The sequence below is a fragment of the Olea europaea genome, chromosome 6, assembly GCF_002742605.1.
Source record: "Olea europaea var. sylvestris chromosome 6, O_europaea_v1, whole genome shotgun sequence".
Classification (NCBI taxonomy): Eukaryota; Viridiplantae; Streptophyta; class Magnoliopsida; order Lamiales; family Oleaceae; genus Olea; species Olea europaea.
In genome coordinates this window covers 13,137,952-13,153,726 of record NC_036242.1, presented here as the reverse complement: position 1 = coordinate 13,153,726, position 15,775 = coordinate 13,137,952, and the positions used below count along the sequence as shown (strand labels likewise).

Sequence of the window (15,775 nt, the reverse complement as noted above, 5' to 3'; positions counted from 1 at the left end):
TTTGCCTATAAATGCGTGAACATCACACCCAATCACCCAAAAAATGACTCCAATTAACTCGAAAGTGTGTGTGATGCTTGGAGACTCGTGTGAATATTGCTTGGACTCTTCTAATATGCATAAATGATTGATGACCTAAATATAAAAATTTTAAAAATGAAATTGAAAAATTCCTACTATGATGCAAAAGCAAATTAACTTAAAAAGGATACAGTGGGTTGCCTCCCACCCAGCGCTAGATTATAGTCGATAGCTCGACTTTTCTGCAGCTACTTTACTTTGGTGTCCCGAGTTGAACGGTGGGCTTTTGATTGGAGAAGTCACCGCCCCAGTAGTGCTTTAGCCTTTGCCCATTAACAGTGAAGGTACCTTTAGTCTCATGACTGATTTGTATAACTCCGTATGGTAAGACTTTTGTGACAGTGTATGGACCCGACCACCGTGATAGTAATTTTCCTGGGAACAACTTGAGTCTCGAGTTATACAGTAGTACTTGCTGCCCCACTTCGAATACTCGTCTCTGAATGTGCATGTCATGCCACTTCTTGGTTCGTTCCTTGTAGAGTTTTGAATTTTCATAAGCTTCCATTCTAAATTCGTCCAACTCATTTAGTTGCAATAGACGCTTTTCACCAGCGGCACTTAAGTCCATATTTAACTGTTTCATAGCCCAATATGCCCAGTGCTCCATTTCTAGTGGCAAATGGCACGCTTTCCTAAAAATTAGACGGTATGGAGACATGCCTATTGGTGTCTTGAATGCTGTTCTGTAGGCCCATAATGCATCATCCAGTTTTTTAGACTAGTCCTTTTGAGATGAATTCACTGTGACTTCGAGTATTCTCTTCAACTGCCGATTAGATACTTCAACTTGCTCACTGGTTTGTGGATGATATGGAGTAGCGACACGATGTTTAACGCCATATTTATTTAACAGCTACTCAAACTGACGATTGCAGAAGTGTTTGCCCCCGTCACTAATTATAGCTCGCGGTGTACCATATCGGGTGAAAATATTTTTCTTCAAGAACCTAATTACTGCCTTTGAATCATTTGTTGGTAGTGCAACTACTTCCACCCATTTTGATACGTAATCCACTGCTACCAAGATGTACTGATTTAAGAACGAGGGGAGGAAGGGTCCCATGAAGTCAATTCCCCAAACATCGAATATCTCCACCTCCAAAATATTATTTAGTGGCATCTCACTCCTCCTCGAGATGTTCCCGGTGCATTGGCATCGATCACACCTTTTGACAAACTCAAAAGCATCTCTAAACAGTGTAGGCCAGTAAAACCTGATTGTAGGATCTTTGCAGCTGTTTTCGAAGCCCCAAAGTGTCCTGCATATGTAGATGAGTGGCATTGCTCGAGAATCTCAGGTACTTCTTCCTCAGGTATGCATCTTCTTACTATCTGATCAGCCCCTCGCCTATAGAGGATTGGATCCTCCCAGAAATAATACTTCAATTTGGCGAAGAACTTTTTCCTCGATGACTTGAGTAATCAGGTGGTGGGATGGAACTAGCCAAGTAATTGACGATATCTGTGTACCAAGGTGCTTCATCCACTCTTAACATCTGCTCATCTGGAAAGATCTCATTTATATCCACTAAATCTTTCGGCCCCCAGGCATTAATCGAGATAAGTGATCTGCTACTACATTCTCACTACCCTTCTTGTCTCGTATCTCAATATCAAATTCTAGCAGTAATAGCACCCAACGAATTAATCTCGGCTTTGCATCCTTCTTTGTGAGCAGATACTTCAATGCAGCGTGATCAGTGTAGACGATGACTTTAGACCCGACAAGGTATGACCTGAATTTGTCGAATGCATATACTACAGCCAATAGCTCCTTTTCAGTGGTGGCGTAATTGATTTGCGCTTCATTTAGAGTCCTACTTTCATAGTAAATCACATAAAAGATTTTGTTCCTTCGCTGTCCTAATACTGCACCCACGGCGTGATCACTTGCATCACACATCAATTCAAAAGGGAGTTCCCAGTCTGGTGCCACAATTACTGGTGCTATCTTAAGTTTCTCCTTTAAAGTGTTAAATGCTGTGAGGCATTCTTCATTAAACTCAAAGGTTACGTCTTTCATTAGCAGATTGCATAACGGTTTAGTGACCTTTGAGAAAGCTTTTATAAATCTCCTGTAGAACCCCCCATGCCCCCAAGAAACTACAAACTCCTTTAACTGATGTAGGCGGTGGTAACTTCTCAATAACTTGAATTTTTACCTTGTCCACCTCAATTCCTTTTGCTGAGATTCGATGCCCGAGTACAATGCCTTCTTGCACCATAAAGTAGCATTTCTCCCAATTTAAAACCAGGTTAGTCTCCTTGCATCTTTGTAAGACCAAATTCAGGTGCTCTAGACATTCATCGAATGAAGATCCAAACACTGAGAAGTCATCCATGAAAACTTCAATAAACCTTTCAATCATATCGGAGAATATCGCCATCATACATCTCTAAAATGTGGCTGGAGTGTTGCGGAAACCAAGGCGTCCTACGGTAGGCAAAAGTACCATAGGGATAGGTGAAAGTGTCTTCTCCTGATCTTCTGGTGCGACAGGTATCTTATTATAACCCCAGTATCCATCAAGGAAACAGTAGTGTGAATGTCCAGCCAATCTCTCTAACATCTGATCAATGAATGGGAGGGGGAAATGATCCTTTCGTGTGGGTACATTGAGTATGCAATAGTCGATGCAAACTCTCCATCCCGTAACTGTTCTGGTGGGAATTAATTCATTCTTCTCATTTTTCACCACTGTGATTCTCCCTTTTTTCGGTACCACTTGAATTGGGCTAATCCATGCACTATCCGAAATTGGGTAGATAATTCCTGCATCCAGTAATTTCAGTATCTCTGCCCTAACCACTTCCTTCATGTTCGGATTTAATCTTCTCTGACCCTCTATACTTGGCTTGTAGTTTTCTTCCATTAGAATTTTATGCATACACAGAGAATGGCTGATTCCTTTAATTTCAACTATTGTCCACCCAATCGCCGTCTTGTTCTCTCTGAGTACCCTGAGCAGTTTTTCTTCCTCCACCTCACTGACTGTGTTTGAAATGATTACTGGAAGTGTATCTGACTCCCCCAAGTATGCATATCTGAGATGTGGCGATAATTGCTTGAGTTCTAAAACTGGCGGCTGCTGGATAGAAGGCAGTGGCATCGTATTTCCTTTCCCCAGTTCTTCGAAGTGCCGTTTTCGGGAGTATGGCGGGTTGGTCTCCAAAAATCGTGCACATGTTTCAACTTCAAGAAAACTTGAGTGAACTGATTGGGATTGTGCAATGCATGCCTCATATACATCGGATGGACCGTGAAGTAAGAATGTTTCCTGTACTGCCTTGTCAATAATGTCAACTTGATAACAGCTGTCAGATTCTGCTGGTAGTTTCATTGCCTTGAATACATTGAACAATATATGCTCCTCTCCCAATCTTAAAATCAACTGCCCCCTTTGAACGTCAATTAACGCTTTTCCTGTGGCCAGGAATGGTCTGTCAAGTATCAATGGGACATCCCTGTCTTCTTCCATGTCCAAGATAAGAAAATCTATTGGGAATATGAACTTTTCGACCTTGATGAGCGCACGTCTTCAATTATCCCTCTGGGGTGTGTCAGTGATCTGTCTGCCAGCTGAAGTGTCACAGTGGTTAATTTAGCTTCTCTCAAGCCGAGTTTCCTGAAAATAGACAGAGGCATTAAATTAATACTTGCACCAAGATCACATAATGCTTTATCGAAATATACTTCACCGATTTTGCAAGGAACGGTAAAACTCCCTGGATCTTTTAGTTTTGGTGGGAGCTTATTCTGGATTCTGGCACTACATTCCTCCGTAAGCATAACCGTCTCATGGTCTTCCAGCTTGCGTTTATTTGATATGATATCCTTCAAAAATTTCGCGTAGCTAGGCATCTGAAACGTGCATCGGCTTTTTGAAGACTTTTAAAAAAATTTTGTATTGTTGCTCCACTTATTGCTTCTTCAAGCACTGTGGAAAGGGAATCGGAGGCTCGTAGGGGTTGACAGTGACTTTGGGCTTATCCTGTGACTTTCCTGAATTTTCCTTTGAACTTGATTCCTTTACAACAGTCTCTTCTTCAGCGGGGAAAGATGTCTCTCCAATCACATCCGGTCTCTTGACATGGAATTCAGGCAATTGTACTCCACTTCGAGTTGTAATGGCCTTAGCTTCCTCTTTAGGATTGATTTCTGTATTACTTGGTAAGTTACCTGGCGTTCTGCCAGTCAATGCGATGGTTAGCTACCCCATCTGAGTTTCCAAATGTTTTATGGCTGCATTTTGATTTTGAAGTGTAGCTTCGACTTTCTCCATAAATTTTCCTATGATATCTTCCAATTGAGGCCTCTTCTCTTGTTGTTGAAATTGCCCCTGTAGCTTATTCTGATTCTGGTTGCTCCAAGAGAAGTTGGGATGCTTCTTCCAGCTGGGATTGAAAGTCTCTCCATATTGATTGTGTTGCTGGCGTTGTCCCCACTGTACGTAGTCTGCTTGCTCAATTCCTTGCATGAGTATTGGGCAATCTGATGTTTTGTGCTCGGCTCCACATTCCTCACAATTGCTCTTCTTAGCTTGTGATGCTTATGATATACTTTCTACCTTGTGATACAGAGAGTCAATTTTTGCAGATATTACTGAATAAGCGTCCACCTCGTAAACACCTGGAGTTTTCTTTGGGATCGTCCTCTCAGAAGACCACATGACTGATGTGGTAGTCATTTCCAATGCCCCATCAACTGTTCGCGTGGATATTGAGACATCTGACACTGAATCCACCATGCTCTTATGGTATGGAAGTAATCCTGTGTAGAAGAATCGGATTTGGGTCTTTTTATCGAACCAATGCTGAGAGCACTTCCGGAGCATATTTTTGAATCTGTTCCAGGCTTCGTCGAATGATTCAGTTTCTCCTTGATTGAATACCAATATGTCATGTCTCAGCTTTGCTATCTTTGCTGGGAAGAAAAACTTTGTGCAGAATTTGTGTGCCAGCTCGTTCCATGTAGTGATACTCGCAACCGGGAGTTAATCCAACCATTCAAGTGCTCTGTCTCAAAACGTATGTGGAAAAAGCCTTAACCTAATAGCGTCATCCGAAATCCCTTGGTATCTGAAATGTTAACACATATCCAGAAATCGAGATACATGTGTGTGTGGATTCTCCTCGGCTTTGCCATAAAATTGGTGTCCATTTTGAAACAGCTGTATCACATTGGTCTTCAATTGAAAATTGGGCTACCCAAACAGTGGATATACAATGCTGGATTGGCTTTGAATAACTTGAGGAGTCAAGAAATCCCCCAGAATTTCATTTCCTTCATCCATTGTCTCTCCTTCATTAGCTTGAATAATAGGATTATTTAATTCTTTGGCCATTTGTACTTGTGCTTTGCAGTGATCTCTTTGTCGTCGATGAAAGGTGCGCTCAATTTCAGAATCAGCTGGAATCAATTCTCCTCCAGGCAATCGTGACATGCAAATCTGAGAATTAAAATCAGTACGAGCACTGAGATTCAAACAATTTAAATAACTAAATCACAAATAAAGGATAATAACCTAAAATAAAAATAAAAACAAAATTATACTAGCAAAATAAAAATTAAAGTTCGAATTAGTGCCTCGAGAAATAAAATTAAACTAAATTCAATCCCCGACAACGGCGCCAAAAACTTGTTCGCGAAATTATTTCTTTCGATTTAAAACTACCGCAAGTGTACGGTTCGTTAACAAGTAATAAAGTGGATTCAATGAGTCCGAATATCGTCCCACAGAGATTGATTAGTTCAAATTTTATCTAACGTAGCCTTAACCGAAACTAGATTGCCAAAGTGGATATGGACCTAATTAAAGACTCTAATTTCAAAAAGAAACCCTAATTATGCAAATTTAATGAGTAAATTAAAATTAAAACTCAAACAATATTTTAACACTCTAGAATAAAACTAAAAGTTGAGAACGCACGTTGTTATAATTATTAGAAATTAAATACGCTAGGATCACGATTTCCCATGCAATTATCACTTTAAACCCTAGTTTCACAATATGATAACACACTTCAATTGTGACGAATCAACGTTCCTAAGTCTATCCAATACTCTCTCTCGAGATATATCAAACATATTTCTACATACCACTGGCATATATTTCTATGACAAGAGCATATGTAAAAACGCATGTGGTTTTATGAACACTTAAAAGATTCACGTAGGGCATAGCGGTATATTTCTATCCACTATCGGTCCCTACGATGATTTATATTATGTCAAATCTATTCCAATTCTCTCGAATGCAAGAATAAATCACTTAAATTCACACAATTACGAGCCCTTAATTACAGAAACAATAATTGCATATAAATCATTCAAAACAATAAAAATTGTGTCTTAACATCAAATTGCAAAACGAGGATATTAAAATTCAAATCACATGGTTCATCGATCTCCTAGCATAATAAGAATCTAGCCTAGCATGATTAAAATAACAAAATACATCATGTTTTGAATAAAAGACATCACCGAGTTATGAAATCTTGAAGTTCTTCGTGCCAATCTTTGTTCTTGTGCTCAAATCCTCTCCAAGAAGTGTTTTTCGGCCTCCAATTGCGTTATGGTCGTCTCTGGAATGTTTTTAATATTTATATCCCGTCAACATTAGGTTATAAAAGAATTTTAATCGTATAAAGAAAGAAAATTTCATATCGGACAAATAGCCATGCGATCGCATGGTTTTAATCCGTGCGACCGCATGGTTATTCTATATTTCCAATTGAATTCCCTGCATCCCTTCGTGTGGCTGCACGAGAGTTCTACCATGCGACCGCATGGTAGACTTCAACTTCCAAAAACTTCAATTTAGTCCCTTTACTTGAATTTTTCACTTCTAGGCCTCTTTTCTTCACTCTTTCCATTCTATCATCCCAAGGCATCATCAGTTGGCATTTGGTTCAGCCAATTCCTTGATTTGTTCATCGGGTCAACTTTTGGGTAATTGCACCTTGGTCCTTGAACTTTCACTTTGTGTCATTTTAGTCTTTTTTCGCATCTTTTCTCATGTATTTCACCATGTTCATCGGTGTTACCTACAATTTACAAATGTAACGAAATTAAGTCACAATTCAATCATTTTACTCGTAATTAAGTCATGTTTGTGACCTAATCATTTCGTACCGATTCTTTTAATTGTTTTGTTTTGTGTTTTTTCCCCCTCATTCGTATATGCCTTCATAAATTAACAAACATCTAGTGAAGTCTTTTCACTACACCTTTTATTAGCCGGCAAACAAATTACATTATTCCAGCAGAGAGATTGCACCAGTTAAGCTTCATAGTTGCACCAGTTAAGCTTCACAATTCACTGCCATTTCCAGCACATTATTCCAGTAGAAAATTGCACCAGTTAAGCCCCAATCGATTACATTGTTCCAGCAAAGAATTGCACCAGTCCAACAAATTATTCCAGCAGAAATTTCACCAGTCAAGCCCCAACAGATTACATTATTCCAGCAGAAGATTTATCTTTCCTTGTGTTGTAGTATCTTTGTTCTATATATATGCATCTAATCCCCATTTACAGAATCATCAAGGAAACACAGTAAAATATAGAATATTTTCCTTCACCTCTTCTTTTATCATGGTATCAGAGTCCATTAAGTTTCAACGAGGAATTCGATCCGGTTAAGACTCTAAAAATGAGCACACGAATTTCAAGATTGGTCATCTCAAATGAGTCACCATCTTGCGAAGGCATGTTAAGGGATAAAAATTTCACATTGGTTAAATATCGAAATATTGACCAACTTAAAAATATTTTGGGCTACTTTTCTTAATAAGATTGACCTTATTAAGATGGACCCAAAATCTTAACATGGTATCAAAGCACCATCCTTCCTTTTGTTCCCCATCTACCTGAAGTGGAGCACCGTCCTCCCACCGATCCTCCTCATGACAATCTACCTGATTCCTTTCCTAGTGATATCATCATGACAACCTCGTCCCCCACTATCTCTACTCGACCACAATGAAAGACGACTCGCCCAACGTACCTACAAGATTACGTCTGCTCCGATCTTCCAAGTTCTTCACGCCTTCCACAGACTTTCTCAGGTACGGTTCACTCTTCACTCAACTTTCTTTCTTATTGTTTCTTTAGTCCCAAGCACTTTGCTTTTCTCACCTCTATTTCCAAACATGTTCATGATCTAACATTCAAAGATAATTACAACCTACATGCATTGTAATTATTTGTAAATTTGACTGACTAAAAAAATAATCTAACATTCTTAACCTCGTAAATTATAAGACGACATTTTCGCTTCCTTAATGATTAGTAATTCAAAGATAAAAGTAATAGACTACTTCTCTGACCACAACTCCTAATTTTAATTAGTGACCAGCTGTATTAATACAATTTAATTTGCGGAGAGTAATTATATATTGACATTAGTTCAACAATTAATTAGTTTTTTGGTTTTCGCATTGAAAAACTGGTATGAATGAAATATATAAAAGTCTTTTCTTGGAGTTGAAGTAAACTGATTAGGTAATATAAAGTGTTTATCAATAAACTGGTTCCTTTCATGGGAATTCTATTGACCATGTCCATTTGAATTAGCCTTACGCCGAAATGCCTCAATAGTCTTTGCATTTGGTTAATACAGTAAGATGAAAACTCCCATTCATATAGATTTCTTCAAATATATAGTACTTCTTTCTTCGGTCATAAATTCTAAAATAAGGATTTTTTATTATTTTTTTTAAAGAATCATGAGATATATGATTGTTGTTGGCGTAGACAATTAACATTTTCTTTTTATACTTTTCTTCAATTTTTTTGGTTGATGTAAAGGAGTGTAATACGTTGAAAAGTACCAATTGCGGAACATTGTGTTTAATATTGAAGTTTATAAAAAATAATAATAATAATAATAATAATAAAATTATTGATGCTATTTATGTAAAAATAGTTGTTATCATGTAAGAGCTGAAATTAAAAAATATATATGGATTAAGTTTCATTTGTCTATTCTTAATATTCAACATTTTCTTCATAGTCAAACTCAATTTAGTATCTAGGCAAATACTTAGCAGGTGAAATATATGGACACAACAGTAAGAATTCAAAGCAGGATCTTGGCGTATACTCTAATACGATGTTTAATAATACATTATCCAAAAGTTTGCCCGTTGAATATAAAGAAAAACACTCATATTTTGTTTTCAAGGTTAAAATTACAATAATTTTTTCCCCTTGGAATTTGGATCTAACAAGAAGTTTTTTCCCTTGGGGTTTAAAAATACCAATTTCTAGATACTTGGAGCTAATTCTCCCGGACTGTACACAGAATTGAATTACTTGCAATGAGTTTTAGAGTAAAAGACTGCAAGTTTTTAACCTCAAGCATCGGGGAAAATTATGCGATGATTAGATCAATTCAACCTTAGTTCATAAATGAAAGTAACCATTTCAATTATAAATTAAATATCTATGACAAAACCAACCAATCCATAGTTCTTAAATGTGATTATAATGATGCAATGTATAAATGAAAAAGACAGCAATTTCATATGACTCTTTCAATTTCTTGCAAAACTTACCTTCGTGTTTTAAAATGATACATAGTCAGAGGCGAGAAAAAAAGGAGTTTCAGTTTAGAAAATTAAAGCGGCAATTAAATCCTAGAGTTTCCGTGTTGTCCCAGTCTTAATATGGATCTTCTGCATCATGCATGCCCTATAAGTATAGTTCTATGTTAATTCTCAAATCATCCCACAATTATTTAATTATCTTAGCTCGCTGCATTAGAGTTCATCGAAATGGGTTCATATAGTTTCTGCATTGCCGTCCTGGTCATGTTTAATCTTTCATTTATGGGGTTCATATAGTTTCTGCATTGACGCATGGGGGCTTCTTTACTCCGTCTTCATTTCCATGACTGTTTCGTTAACGTAAGATGGTCGAAAATTTGTCATTGTTTTCTAATATTTTGGAGATTTGTTTCAGTAATGGCCTTTGTTTTTTTTTTTTTTTTTGGTGTTTTTGCAGGGCTGCGATGCTTCCATTCTTCTAGACTCGACGTCTGCTTTCACTAGCGAAAAGAATGCATTGCCCAATGCCAACTCTGCTAGAGGATTTGAAATCATTGATAGAATCAAGTACGAGGTTGATAAGGTTTGCGGCTGTCCGGTAGTGTCTTGTGCTGACATTTTGGCGGTTGCAGCACGTGATTCCGTAGTTGCAGTACGTATTATTTAACTTACACAAGAACACGTTTGATATCCAAACATTTATAACTATTACTCATTATTACAGCACACATTGTGTGATCCACTATTATTCTTCCTTATTGATTTATAAATTTGACGAATGTTATCTGGAGATATATTTAACAAGGAAAATTGTTTCATTGGGTGCAGTTAGGGGGACCAAGTTGGGAGGTTCAACTTGGGAGGAGAGACTCAACGACGGCTAGTGAATCTAAAGCCAACGATGACATCCCTTCACCATCCATGGATTTACCGGAACTTATCAACTCATTCAAGAAACAAGGCCTGAACGTGAAAGATCTCGTAGCCCTTTCCGGTGGCCACACCCTAGGGTTGTCTCAATGTGGTCTCTTTAAAGACCGTATTTACAACGAAACCAACATTGATCCCAGCTTTGCTCGTCAACGTCGAGCTACTTGTCCCCCCAATGGAGGTGACTCTAATCTTGCTCCTCTAAATCCCACCACTGCTTCTTTCGACACAAAATACTTCAGCAATTTGGTGTCAAAGAAAGGGCTCCTCCACTCTGATCAAGCATTATACAATGGAGGTCAAACCGATTATCTTGTTAAGACTTATACTAAAAATTTTGGTGCTTTTTCCAAAGATTTTGCGTCTTCAATGATTAAAATGGGCAATATAAAACCATTGACGGGGAAGAGAGGACAGATTCGATTGGATTGCAAGAAGGTGAATTAATTAAAAGCTCCTTAAATGTTATCTCAATATTCTTTGTTTAAGGTGTGGAATTAAGTTTGGTTTCGGTCTGGTAAAGAATAAACACGATCTTTGTATTTGTGTTGGGATTTGAGGAGTTTAACTAAATGTAATTTAAATATAACTAGAAGTGTTTCTTGTAACCTTGTATATGTTTGGCGTTTGTCAATTTTCTTAATTTTGCTTTAATCAATTTGTATCCTTGACTACTATTGCTGGAAGAAGTTTGACCGTCTCAAGCAAATCAACTTCAACCATCGATATGAAGAAAAAGAGAGAAGTATTTATTTTTTTACACATCAATAACTTTAAGATTTTCACCCATATTGATCAGACTAAGGCTAAGGGTCAGTGGCTCAATAGGTATCGCATTGATCAGACGTATCTATAATCTATAATTTATAATATATAATTATCATATCAAGTGAAAATTACTTTTTGAACTATTTTAACCCTACTATATTTTAATTATTTCAATAATGCCTTATTTTTCTTTTTTTAATATGTAATAAATATTACAAAATCCTTGTGATATATGAATTTCGTGTTATTAATTCTCAATTAATTAACATTCACATTAATCTAGACCCAATTAGTCTTGACTTGAAGAATTTTGATCCACATGAATTTAGAGTTATTATAAATGAATTTATTTCTATTCATGTATCTAAAAATTTTAATGGATGTTTGAATTCATGTATTAGCAATTAATTCTTATGTACCAAATGTAGTATAAAAAGATTGCTCATTTATAATATTTCATTATCGTAAAAAATTTGAATCATAGAAGTTGAGTTTTGAGAGTATAATTTTCTTCTCTTAAATTTCCTAAATTTTATTTTATTTAATTCATTCGAGACTCATCAAATCCTTCCAACAAATTGGTATTAAGGCCCTGTTTGGTACACATTAAAATAAAAATGAGAATGAAAAATATAATCATTACGAGCCCCATACAAGAGATAAAAAGTCAAATATGGTGATTTGATGTGATGGATAACAGTCATATTTTTTATTTTAATAGATAAATAATGGAAAAAAAAGGGGGCTAAATATTACTTTTACAGTAATTATAAAGTATTTCAGAATAAAGTGCAATGTCCATTCAACTTTGACTAATTAATGAAAGTGTAACAAGGATAATAGAAGATCACAAATAAGATCACAAATGAGAAAAGATTGTGCATAATTGAAGAACAATCTCAACGATTTTATTGATATTCAAAAATAGCCAAGAATTGGGACTCAAAGCCCTAAATTAATCAGACAATATTGCCCTTAATTAATTAAAGTATCTTAAACAAATAAAATATCTAAAAATAATTTTTTTTTCTTTTTTTTTTTTTTACTCCATTAATTTCCTCCGATTAGAGAAATTTCTTGCCTCGAAAATTTTTGGTGGCATTTTTCGCGCCGAATGGACCAATTATTAGTTATATTCAATAGGTTTTTTATGTCCATAAGCAAGGGAAGCAGCTTGCTTCCCAGCAGGTTGTACGTCCTTTGTAATAAGTGGCCCACAATTTTTTCAGAACTTTCATGTTAGGAATCGTAACTTATGGAAAGACGTTGTTCATCCAAATTGAAATTGGACGAAAAATATTTCTTAAGCTACGACACGAAGCGTTATAGTTTTTGGAGTTGGGAGCAGGGTTGGGTTAGACTGGATATTTTAATCGAAATCGAACGTTTCGAATCAAAATCTAATTGAACTAGAGTCAAACTATAATTTAGTCCCGGCCATCATTAAATTAAAATTCATTTTCCTCTCTCTTTTTATCAATCATACATTCTTAAAGAAAATAATATTACACGTAAACATAAAAACTTTTCATTTCTTTTTAACCACACATTTTTCAAGAAATTTTTGGGGTTGGATTTGGGGTTTGGGTTAGGTTGTGGATAGAACAAGATTTATTTTTAAAAAATTGTTTCTTTTCAAACTGTAATTTGATTTTGATATTTTAATCTTATCATCTTTTCATGATTTTTAGTTCACTATTTTCAATCATGTAACCAGATATCTTAACTTCCTGAAAATTTCTTAGTTGGATTTTCTCTTTTGCTTGTTGAGTAGTAGCGTATTTGGTATTCGTGTAGAAAGGGCTTATAGAAAATGTTTATTAAATTTATATATAAAAGAAAAGTTATGGGTCGAATCAAACCTGAAGTGGAATCGACGATTTGGTTTTAGGTTTGGTTCCAATAATTATAAAGACTCAAATAGTTTCATTTATGAAATATCCGAAATATAATTGGTGGTTCCAGGTATTGAAATACCGGAACTAACCCACTTGATTCCACTCACGTCCACTTGTTTTGACTTATGCATATTAGGACAAATTGTTAAAAATATGACGCCTTAAAAAAAAAAAAAAACCATGGATGCAAAACATGCATTTTTTTGGCCATTTTTCAAGACAACATGTCAAATTTTGACATTTCCCACAATTTCCATATATTGTCATGAGAGGAAAAGAGAATAGAGAAAACTCAATAAACTTTTTGTATGTATTATTGAAAATCAAAACCCTATATTTATAGGTAAGAATCAGGGATGTAATGATAATAATTTCTAGGGCTACAAGAGTACAAATGTCATTCACCAATAAACTTTAATGAATTTTCCATTTACAACACTCCTCCTTAAATGACATATTACAAAATATCTGCCTCGTTAAAACCTTGTTTGATAAAAACCCAATAGGAAAAAAAAATCAAACGAAGGAAAAAGAGTACAGTTATTTTGGAGTATTAAAATTAAATGCTGCCTCATTAAAACCTTATTAGGAAAACCCAATGGGACAAAACCTAAGCGAAGGAAAAAGAGTACAACTACTCCCCCTGATGTTGATCACTGAAAATCTTCGAGTCAACGCATTCCAATCTCATGAACTAATTTCTTGAATCTAGATGTTGGTAGCGCTTTTGTGAATAGATCGGTCACATTGTCACTTGAGCGAATTTGTTGAATATCAATGTCACCATTCTTATAAAGTTCATGTGTATGAAAGAATTTTAGAGAAATATGATTGGTCATGTCGCCTTTAATATAGCCTCCCTTGAGTTGTACAATACAAGTTGTATTATCTTCAAACAAAATTGTTGGACTATCTTTTGTTGAAGTCAATCCACATGATGATTGGATATGATGGGTCATATTCCTCAACTATACACATTCTCGCCCTGCTTCATGAATTGCAATAGTCTCAGAATGATTTGAGGATATTGCTATCAAGGATTGCTTCACAGATCTCCACGATATAGCTGTTCCTCCACGGGTAAACACATATCCTGTTTGTGATTTAGCTTTATGTGGATCGGAGAGATAACCTGCATCTGCATATCCCACTAAAACAGATCCTGACTTTTGAGAATAAAATAGTCCCATATCAATAGTACTTTTTAGGTAACGAAAAATATGTTTAACACCATTCCAATGCCTTTGAGTTGGTGTGGTGTAGAGCTATATCTTGCAAGGAGATTTACAGAAAAAACTATGTCAGGTCAAGTGCAATTTGCAAGATAAGTTAATGCTCCAATTGCACTAAGGTATGGTACTTCAGGACCAAGAATCTTTTCTCCATCTTCAAGTGAACGAAATGGATCTTTTTCCACATCAAGTGATCGAATAACCATAGGTGATGGCAATGGATGTGTATTATCCATATAAAAGTGTTTCAAGACTTTTTCTGTATAAGTAGATTGATGAACAAATAATCCCTTTGGAAAATGTTCAATTTATAATCCAAGACAAAATTTGATTTTCCCCAAATCTTTCATCTCAAATTCATTTCTCAAATAATCTGCAGTTTTGTTGAACTCTCCAGGAGTTCTAATTAAATTTAAATCATCAACATAAACTGCCACAATTGCAAATCCAATATTTGTTTTCTTTATGAAAACACATGGGTAGATATCGTCATTTTTATAACCCTCTTTCAACAAATATTCGTTAAGGCGATTATACCACATGCGTCCGGATTGTTTCAATCCATATAATGATTTTTGCAATTTAATTGAAAACATAGTTCTCGGACATGTATCATTTATTCTTAGCACCTTAAATCTTTCAGGGACTTTCATATATATGTCACTGTCAAGTGAACCATATAGGTAGGCAGTTACTACATCCATAAGGCGCATATCAAGTCCTTGTGACACGGTCAAACTAATTAAGAACCTAAAAGTGATGGTATCCATTACGGGAGAATATGTTTCCTCATAATCAATTCCCGGTCTTTGGGAGAAACCTTGAGCTACTAGTCGGGCTTTGTATCTTGTAGTTTCATTATTCTCATTTCTCTTTCGTACAAAAATCCATTTGTATCCAACATGGATTACATTTTCAGGTGTTCGAACTACTAATCTAAACACTTTTCGTTTCTCCAAAGAATTCAATTCTGCCTATATGGCTTCTTTCCATTTGGCCAATCATTTCTATTTTGACGGTCATTAACAGACCGTGGTTCAGGATCCTCATTTTACATAATATCAAGAGCCATGTTAAAGGCGAAAATATTGTCTATAACAATATTATTCCGTGCCCATAATTTATGAGATATCATATAATTTATTGAGATCTCATTATTTTCGGACACCTCTGGTTCTTCAGGAACCGTACATTCAATATTTGATTGATCAATCTTTTCTAATGTGATTTCTTCTTAAGTTTTTGGTTGGTTTTTCTCCTATACTCTTTTTTTCGAGGTACAGAGTCTTTTGAACCAACTGGTCGACCAC

General features: G+C 35.9%; 1 protein-coding gene and 1 pseudogene across 1 annotated transcript; one reads left to right on the top strand and one right to left on the bottom strand.

Annotated features, from left to right (window-relative positions):
- Positions 1-232: 232 nt before the first annotated feature.
- Positions 233-3,563, bottom strand: LOC111395182 (annotated as a pseudogene).
- A 6,386-nt stretch (positions 3,564-9,949) lies between these two features.
- LOC111395894 (peroxidase 2-like) lies at positions 9,950-11,244 on the top strand. The gene is made up of 3 exons (XM_023022108.1): positions 9,950-9,997; positions 10,095-10,289; positions 10,466-11,244. Exons 1-3 carry the CDS (start codon positions 9,950-9,952, stop codon positions 11,012-11,014), a joined length of 792 nt encoding a protein of 263 aa, XP_022877876.1. The 3' UTR covers positions 11,015-11,244.
- The last annotated feature ends 4,531 nt before the right edge of the window (positions 11,245-15,775 follow it).